The sequence below is a fragment of the Berghia stephanieae genome, chromosome 15 (genome assembly GCF_034508935.2).
Source record: "Berghia stephanieae isolate SIO BIC M18660-M18661 chromosome 15, UCSD_Bste_1.3, whole genome shotgun sequence".
Classification (NCBI taxonomy): domain Eukaryota; kingdom Metazoa; phylum Mollusca; class Gastropoda; order Nudibranchia; family Aeolidiidae; genus Berghia; species Berghia stephanieae.
The window spans coordinates 12,155,801-12,165,954 of record NC_088374.1 but is presented as its reverse complement, the minus strand read 5'-3'; the positions used below and the strand labels follow the sequence as shown (position 1 = coordinate 12,165,954).

General features: G+C 36.2%; 1 protein-coding gene across 3 annotated transcripts in view; it reads left to right on the top strand.

Annotated features, from left to right (window-relative positions):
- The window catches only part of LOC144960311 (neprilysin-like), a 115,933-nt gene that overhangs the window by 98,451 nt on the left and 7,328 nt on the right, over positions 1–10,154 (top strand). For all 3 annotated transcript variants that reach the window (XM_078893367.1, XM_078893368.1, XM_078893366.1), the window contains 4 exons: positions 1,375–1,505; positions 3,033–3,097; positions 6,128–6,221; positions 8,179–8,252. In XM_078893367.1, the coding sequence (XP_078749493.1) occupies positions 1,375–1,505; positions 3,033–3,097; positions 6,128–6,221; positions 8,179–8,252 (364 nt within the window). The remainder of the gene's footprint in view (positions 1–1,374; positions 1,506–3,032; positions 3,098–6,127; positions 6,222–8,178; positions 8,253–10,154) is intronic.

Genomic DNA, 10,154 nt, shown 5'->3' with positions numbered 1-10,154 from the left:
ATTGACAATGAGTTTCATGTGTTTTAATATTATTACATATTTTTCACTTTAACCTTTTTTTTTCAAATCAAAATATGAATAAATAGTCAAAAACAATACATCAAATTAAAGGCCATTCATTCTTCTTTCCAAAACAGCTTTTATTTTGTTTCTAGCATGCCTCACATTCTTGCAATTAATTTTTTTATGAAGTGTACTATGACATTTGGAAGAGTTATCTCCCCTCGCATGGTCAGTGAGAGACATTTTTTCAGATTATGCCCGGGCAGCAATTGGTTAATAGTCACATTTATTTCAAACAACAACCCATCATAGATCGTCGTCTTTGTTATTGAGTGTATAGCAAAGGGGGGGGGGGGGGTGCGATTAATTAAGTGGGATGGGTGGTGATTGGTTGAAGATAGACAAAGAACCGAGGCAAAGAAACGGCAGTAGTATGGCGCGAGAATCGCTGGGACCGTTGATAGGTTATAAGAAGAGAGGACCGCCAACGGTTCTCCACTTTGGGACCGGTCCACGGTTCTCAGCTAAAGGATCTCAGCGCGGCACTACTGTGGATATCCTCAGAAAACAACTGTTGATTATATCTAATTATTTTTCAAATGGCACATCAATGATTGGATAATTGTCTTAATTCAATGGTCCTTGGACAGTTCCGAATCCAAGAATGCTCCAAGATTTCATCGAGTTTGACTCGCGCAGTTTGATTCCAGTTTAATTTTTTCACAATTCGAGGCAATTGATATGTGAATGTATGAAAAATGTTGAGGATATCATAGACAGACACGTATACAAACGAGGAAGTGTTGGCGAAAGTGTAAAAAGGAAGAATATTGATAGATACTATCAGATAGAGGCAGTCACGATTTCTGGGATCATGTATGGAGAAGAGATGGAATAGAAAAGGTGGTAACATCTGGGATCATCGAAGGAAAGGGAGCTAGAGGAAGATAGAAAATGACATATTTAAAAACCTAAGAATGACCAAAAGTGATATAAAAGCAACGCAGATTTCATGCGAATCGCAGAGGATCGTGATACATGGAAACAGCTGACAGGCAACTTGCTCAAGATTACAACCCACGATGAATGCGGAATAATTTATTTTAAAAAAAATAATAATTAAAATTAAAATCGCTTTTATTTATTCCATCGGGGAAATAGTCTCTAGGGCCTATTCCAAAGGAAGACTGGAATAAGCTATGCGCCATCCACAGTGCCTCGCCGCAAATTGAGCTAAGGCGAGGTGACTTGCTGAAGGCCACACAGCACAGTGGTGGGTGATCGAACTCGTTACCTTCTGCATACGTAGCAAAGACCGTACTACTGAGACACGCTGCCCCTGATAATGTATATCTTCTATTTATATTACAGGTAGACAGTTTGATGCCCAAGGCAATTATGAGTCCTGGTGGAACCAGGCAGAGGTGAATACCTATAAAGATAAAGTCCAATGCCTTGTTGACCAGTATTCCAAATTTTATGATCCGCTTGCTGAAATGAAAGTAAGTGTTTTATTCAGGAGAATACAATAAGATTATATGAACATATTTTACCAACTTCTCAACATTTAATTGGACATTGATTTGTACCAATGCATTTCTAAAAAGCAATTAAGCAAATAATGATTTTAAATACATAATTACATAGAAGTAAATCAACGAAAAGCTTAACAAAACCAATCATCAGATTGTGAGAATTGATATATCCATTATTTATGTTCTTGTTGTAGTTGTTGAACACATGATGGTCGAAACACGGTATCAAAAATGTATGAATTTCTACTTTTGACCAGTCAACATTAAAATTATGTATCTAATCCCCTTTAGCATAAACACAAGTCATTTTAGAAAAAAAAATGAAATAAAAATAATAGTGAAAGCGTGTAATGTTCACTTTCATTTGTATTCCTCAGGTATTTGTATTGATAGTTATAAAATGTCGATTTATGATAGTTAAAGATTGCTATTCGTTCCTTCATATTCAGATACTGTATGCATATCATCTCGGTTTCAGTTAACCGAACGATCCATTTTAACAAATTCCTTCAAAATGGATAAGCAGGAATTTCATAATTCTAACACTGTAAATCAACTATGAGTTTCTATCCTTTCCAGTTATCGATTTTAATATATTATCTGTCATAAGCGAGATCCATTTAAATATATATTTTAATTACGACAAATTGATTCAGAGCTTTATACAATTTTTTTTCAACTATGCATTGAGGGACAGTTGAGGCAAAGAAGACAAACGGGCCACTTATTAAAATAATAATAATAATAATAATAATAATAATAATAATTTTAATAATAATAATAATAATAATAATAATAATAATAATAATAATAATGATGATGATGATGATGATGATGATGATGTATGATGATGATGATGATGATGATGATGATGATGATGATGAATAATAATATATATAATAGTAATAATAATAATAATAATAATAATAATAATAATAATAATAATAATAATAATAATAATAATAATAATAATAATAATAATAATCCGATAAGACTTATGGCATCAAACATATTTTTTTATTCAGCCGTCTCAACAAGAAATGACCACTTTCATACGTTGGGTCACATATTTCACTCTTTGCGGCAGTGTGGTCTTGAAGTATGACACTTGCCCTCAGATTGGAAAGTCTAAGGTTCGAGTCCCGCTCTGACAAGCGCATGCGTACTGCTGAGTCCTTGGAAAAAGACTCTTTACTCATATTCTCTCACCGTACTCAGGCTGTGTACAATGATGACCTGGTCTTTAACAGCATTGCCTCTTCCGTAAAAAAAATACTTTAATATTTCGTCATTTGTCCCGCTTATTAAAAATAAAATTGAGCTTTTGTATAGTGCAATAGACGCTAAACGTGCTCAAAGCGCTTTACAAGCAATCGAAGTGTTGCTGTTGGCTTGGACCCCTTGTAAAGCGCTTTGACCGCTTTAGTATATATTGCGCCATATAAATGCTCTAGTTCATTTTTTTCTGTAGTAGTTTTTTAAATTTTATTTCAGATAAACGGATCATTATCCAAAACAGAAAACACTGCTGACAGTTCAGGCATAGCTCAAGCGTACAAGTAAGCTTTTCTTCTTTTACCTTTTATTCCTATTTTTTTAAAATAAAAAGGGGTAATGAGATAACCTTTAAAAAAGCGAGCTTTGATATAGCGCAATATCCAACTAATCTTGATCAAACTGCTTTACAAGGGATCCCTGACAATCAGCAAGACGTAACATGTAGATGGGGGCATGACGCTTGTCACCACAAACTCCATCACCATTTTTGCAGTCGACATCGTTATCATCAGCATCACCCCCCCCCCCCCCCCCCCCCCCCCCCATCCAACCTTATTACTTTACGACAACAACAGCGGCGACAACAGCAACAACAAAGTAGTACAGATGACGAAAACAATTTGAAATGTGCACTCCTGAACGCCCGCTCTGTGCGAAATACAGTTATGTAAATAATAATGTTATCGTCGAAAACAAATTGGATTTATTCGTTATTACACAAACTTGTCTGACATCATCTGACACTATAACAATAAGCAAGATAATCCCAGTGGCTATTCATGTCATCAACAAAGTAGAGACCAAAGACGTGGAGGTGGTTTGATTTGGGTTTTCAGAGACTAATTGAATCTGATCAAAGAAGGAAAACTAAACTTCGACTCATTTGAATGCATCGAAATTCACTTTAACCATACTGATAAACACTTTAACATCGTAACCATTTACAGACCACCACCATCAACTAAAAACAAGAGCACTAATACAGCTTTTATAAAAGAGTTTGAAGGCTTTCTCCTTGGAAAAAAACACAGAGAATGGAGAAATTATTATCTTAGGTGATTTTAATTTTCATGCCGAGACTTCACTAAACATCCAGAAATCTTCAGTATCAAAGAAAATGTCAAATGACAAACTCATGAAGGTGCACACACCCTCGATCTCGTTACGACACGGTATATCAATATTTCCACTAGCGAGATCAGGATCGGAAGCCCAGACATTTCAGACCACCACCCAGTGTTAAGATCAATGTCCAAATCGGCGTACAGTTCACAATAGAAAAACGAAAGTCATACATCACACTAAATTACTAGACCAAATTCGGGAGTTGGACATAAATGATAAAGCTATTAATACACTCGGCGTCACAGAGAAATTAGATCTTCTCTACACATCTCTCAAGGATTGTCTGGAAAAACATGCGCCCCTCCAATCCAGAACAATCATCCTAAGACCAAATTCCAAATGCTGAAATCCGCAAGGCCAAACATGACAGACGTCATAAGAAACGTATTTGGCGATACTCTGCACTAGAAATTCACAAACAAATGTATAAAAAAGGCATAAATTATAGCAATCCACTAATAGTCAGTACCAGGCAGCAGTATGTGAAGGTCACTCTGATAAAACCAAACGTGATTCTAAAAATCTCTTGATACCATCAAAGAAATCATCACACCATCGAATACAGCAAATCTACCAACACTTTCCTACACGACACGACCAACAGAAACTATGAACACCCGTTATAAAACGTTAACATCACTTGAACCCGTAATAATAGAGGAAGTTAAAAATATTTCGTAAATGAAAGTCTAGTGTTGCCCGATTTTCCAAATATGCTGAAACATGCCTTGGTTTGACCTCTGAAGAAAAAGCAAATCTTGACTGCAATGAGTTGAAGAATTTTAGACATGTGTCAAATTTGAATATATTTCAAAATTAATTGAAAAGGTCGTTGCTGCTCGTCTTATTAACCATATAGAGACAAATGTCTTAAATGTTAAACTTCAATCTGCTTACAAATCTCACATTGCACGGAAACGGCGTTACTTAATTCTTTAAAATGATATTGTAAATTATATAGTTAATAAAAGTGGTGCGATGCTCGTTTTACTAGATGTAAGTCCGCATTCGACACTATAGATCACATTTTACTTCTGACTAAACTACGTGATCAATTTTATATAAGTAGAAAAGCTTTGGACTGGTTAAAGGAATATTTGTTTGAAAGAACTCAGTCGGTAATTATAGAAAACCATGTATCAACTCCATCCATATTAACGTGTGGAGTGCCTATTCTCGGCCCCCTCCTTTTTACAATGCATACTGCACCCCCTTTCCTTTATGTTATCCACCTTTCCCGTTGATTTTAATTTTTAGGCTGATGATACAAAAGCTCAATAATGATTCAGAGCTGTCATCAGTATCTGTTATGGAAAATGGTATTGCTAACATAAAGGATTGGATGAAACTAAACTAACTTAAATTTAATGATGACAAGACAGAAATAATATTTTTGTTTGGAAATAGGTATCAAACTCTCAAACATATCTTCAAATGAGATACTAGTGGGTGAAAATACAATTAAACCTAGTACATGTGTGAGAAATCTTGGGGTGTATTTAGATCAAGGGTTATCCATGGAAGACCATGTTAAAAATATATATGTCAATGTTGTAACTATCACATAAGAAACATTGGAAGAATCAGAAATTATAGTGATGAGGATATGACAAAGATGTTTGTTAATTCTTTTATTACTAGCAGATTATATTATTGTAATGCACTGCTCATTGGATGACAAAGCAGGTTAATTCAACAAGTACAAAAAAAATTCAAAATTAAGCGTATAGACTTATAAAATTAACGAAAAAAGAGATCATGTAACACCAGTTCTCCAGGAATTGCACTGGCTTCATGTGAAGTTTAGGATAGAATTTAAGATATTGTGCTATGTGTTTAGATGTCTCGATGGATTGGCACCTGAATATTTGCAGGAACTGATTTAAAAATATGAACCCACTCGACATTTAAGATCATTTTTGTTTTTTTTAAAATGTCTTTTCATCCATTGCTCCATGTGTATGGAACGCACTTAGTCCTCAGACAAAGTCCTGTGAAAATTTATCATCTTTGAGGAAATGTCTGAAGACTGAGTTGTTCCGTAAGGCTTATTTTTTATGAATAGTAATCACTAAATTGTATCACTCAGATTATTAATGCTTAACGTTACACACAGATTTGTTCGTTGGTACGTTATAACCAGCTGGTGGAATGTTGTGAATACATGTATTTTCTCCATTTTTCAGGGCTTATAAAAAATGGGCGAAAACAAACAAAGAAGAACCTCTGCCATATCTCGGACTGACCGAGGACCAATTATTCTTTTTAAGTTCTACACAGGTGAGTAGGAACTTGAGCTTTTTAAAAGAAAATAATGATTATAACCACCAATTGTGCATAAAGCGCTTTACAGGAGGCCCCTAGCCAACAGTAACACTCAACAGCTAGAAGGTTGGGAGTAAAAATTGAGGTGCGTGGTTGACCTGGATGGAGGAACTCACAATTTTATATAATTCTTTCGTAGGTCTTGAATTATGTTTAATTTTCGCCATGGACTTTTCATTAGCTCGCAGGTAGAAGAGCACTTGTTGCACAATCAAAGAGACCAAGATCGATTCCGGGTGCAGTCGAGGATTTTTCTGATCCCTTGTCAACCCAGCAAGTGATTGGGTAGCTGGGTCTGATAGATCTGGCGGAAAGTACTTTGCGATGGAATGGCGTCCTATCCTAATGGTGACAAACAATTGCTATTGTCCGTTTCACGCTATAGAAACTGGGATAAACTCCGCCTCCATGGGCCATTGGCTATGAAGGACTACTACTATATAATTGTCCCGGCATAACACTGCTTGATGCGGTTGTTCATGTTTAAGGGGGGTGGGGGGGGGGTGGGACGACACTAAAGGGTCATTTTTTTTATTTGATGAAATATCCTAAACTTCTATGCACAGTCATAATGTATATGTTTAGGAAGGGTGATTGCATACAATTTTTTTCGAAAAAAGTTGCCCGTTTCTATGGAAACAATTGCCATAATAGTTTGGTCACAGGTAGAAGAAAGGAAAAAATTAAAGAGGCTCTAGAAGCCCAATTTTTAATTTTTTAATTAGAAACTTTAAAAATTAAGTTCAAATTTATTACTCGGTTATTCCTCTTGAAAAAAGTTACATAATTTCAAATTACTCATAAAACTATTTTTTATCAAAAATCCGGCTTTTAGAGGACCTGCATATTTCTATGACATCATTGGTAGAAAGTTTGAAGAAGATTGGTTGAAAACTGAGGGAGTTTTGAGAAAAACGCATTTAAAAGTCAGAGTATACTAGTTTAGGGAAAAACTCTCCTCATGCAGACTTCTCACTCTCTGATTGGATTGTGACCACATGACATAATTAATAACAAAGTGATTGGTTGTTGAAAATAGAGGAGAGCTTTTACTTTTAATTTACCTTTACTTAGTTATAAAGATTATTTGATATTATTTCATGAAATCAGTCCACTGAAACTAAAAATTGGCATGGATTTAACATACCATGGGTGACAAAATACGTTATTTTGAGTAGAAAAAAATGGAAGATGAAGTTCTCATGCAAATTTATATGCAGACAAATGGTCACATGACAACATCCCACCAAAATCTAATTTTAGCAAACTGTTCAGTTCTTCAAATTAATTTTATGTTGCCCTGTGGAATACAAAAATGCTCAGGGCTTAGGGAAAAACCCATATTTTGAAATTTGGTTAAAAACCTCGTCCTTCAAATATCGATCTATTTAAATGACCAACATCTTGGCAAAAAACTCTTAAACCCAGAGCTTTGACCGAATGTGTCATATAACTGAAACTGTTCAAGTCTTCAAACGTGGCTATGTGGTCTCGTGGTATGGCACTCGATCGGAAGTTCCCAGGTACGAGCCTCGCTCGGCGCATAGCTGAGTCATTGGAAAAGGGTTTTTACTCACATTCTCCACAACGTATTCAGGTGTAAAACGAGTACCTGGTTTTTAACAGTGTTGCCTCTGTCGGAAAATTTTTTTATTATGGCTTAACAGGCGTCATGTCTCATTCTACGTGTTACGTGTTGCTGTTTTGTCAGGTACCCTTTGTAAAGCTCTTTGAGTATGTTAAAATGGATATTGCGCAATTAAAAAAAGCTTTTTAAAAAAGCCCAAAACCCAAATTAAACTTATGGTGTCCTGTGGAAATGCTCAATTTCGAACAACAAAGTAACTCTATATTTTATATCCCTCAACCCCCCCCCCCCCCCCCCCCCCCCCCCTGCATTTTTGAATTCAAGCTGTTCTGTAGCAAATACACAAAGGCTGCCGCCATTAGCCAGATGTCAAGCTCCTATGTTCCGTATTACTGGAGGTATGGTTCAAATCCCTATTCCTGCCCCCCCGTCTCTCTCTCTCTCTCTCTCTCTCTCTCTCTCTCTCTCTCTCTCTCTCTCTCTCTCTCTCTCTCTCTCTCTCTCTCTCTCTCTCTCTCTCATAATGAATATTTCCCATTAAATTCATCTATATTCTATCGTACTCTGGAAAACCATGTATTAAAAAATTTGACCAGAATCTCGTCCTTCAAATATCGATCATCTTGGTTAAAACTATCAAACCCTGGACATCGGCGAAGTCCCAGGTTGGAGGATTTTTGCCATGGAATCCCGGGTAGGACGCCATTGCTGTACAGTAAATAACAACTTTTAAAAACTGATATTTTCAACTTTACAGAATTTTTTTATAGTTATCAATATTATTTATGTGGCCCCTTCAGTAACAAGCAAGGGCCTTATTCGTGAGACTAGTGAGACTATAGACAGTTTTTACAATTACCATGGCTCAAAAATACAGTTTAAAAAGTAAAAAGTTCAGTTATCATTCTCGGAGATCAAGATAAAGGGAGTAAATCTAACTGATGAATGAACAACACAAAACAAACGGACGTTTTCAAGTAAATACAAAATACATATATATTTATATTAGATTGTCATAATAATATATGAACATTTGTAAATGGATGTGTGTGTGTGTGCAATGGAAGAGAGAGAGAGAGAGAGCGAGAGAGAGAGAGACATTCACAAAGAGAGAGAGAGAGGCAGAAGAATTCAAATTTGTTTTAGGCAGCTTTAGGGATGCTGAAACTGGAAAGTTATGCCAAAGTGATAAACTTATAATTTTTGTTGGGGAAAAAGATGTGGTTGAAAAGTGTAAAAAAAAGAGAAACATGTTTTCATGTCCGAAATGAGAGTGCTTGCAAATTTAGTTCTTAGAATGAGAACTTTAACTTTGAACGAAAAGCTTTGAGGCCATAGTGTACTAGACAGAGAATATTTTGATACTCTATGTGATTCTGTTAGAGACCTCACAACATATGAAACTGGAGAAGTCAAATCTGGCTTAAAATTGAAGATCCGCTTTTTGCTGAGGAAAATTATAAAGATTGCCAAAGGGAATTATATTCAATAAGGTGAAATGGAGGAAGCAGACGAGATTTATGGGTTTTCTGCTGTACTAGATCTCAATTGGGACTATGTCTTTTACTCTGCGCAAATCATGTGTCAGCAAAGACGAAACACACTGAGGAAACCGCAGGCAACGCCGAATGATGAAGATATTTACAAGTTAAGAGTATTCATTTTTAATGAGATGCACAAATTGCCAGATGATGAGTTCAAGAAATGGGATCATCACGATTTTGTAAAGATGCGTAATTTGATTGTGAGCGGATTGACCATGTTCAATGCAAGGAGAGGAGGTGAGCCTGCAAGGCTTACCCTGCAAGAATGGGAAGCAGCTGCCAATGAATCATGGGTTGATCCTGGACTTGTTCAAGTTGTCAAAGATCCACTGTAAAAGGCTCTTTTTAAGCAATTCAAATTGGCCTACCAGGCCTGTTAAGGCTGAAAGAAATTGTTGGCCATCTTCATTCTCATTGATACTGTGAAGGCCACCATGAAGCTGATTGAGCAACGTAAAGAAGTGGAAGTATCAGGGGCCAATCCATTCCTTTTTGCAAACCCTGGGACTTTCCTTGACCATGCTGTTGGCTGGCAATGCATACAACTTGTCATCAAAATGATGGGTCCTGAACTGGACAAAACCACAGCTTTTAATTGAAGACAAATTTCTCCACAGAATATCTACACTTTTTGCTGTTTTATATTTACCAGAAGATGAACGAACAACATTGTACAGACACATGGGGCATTCCGAAGCCATTAACAAGCATGTTTATCAATGCTCCCTCTCGATTGGAGAAGTTGTCAATGTGGGA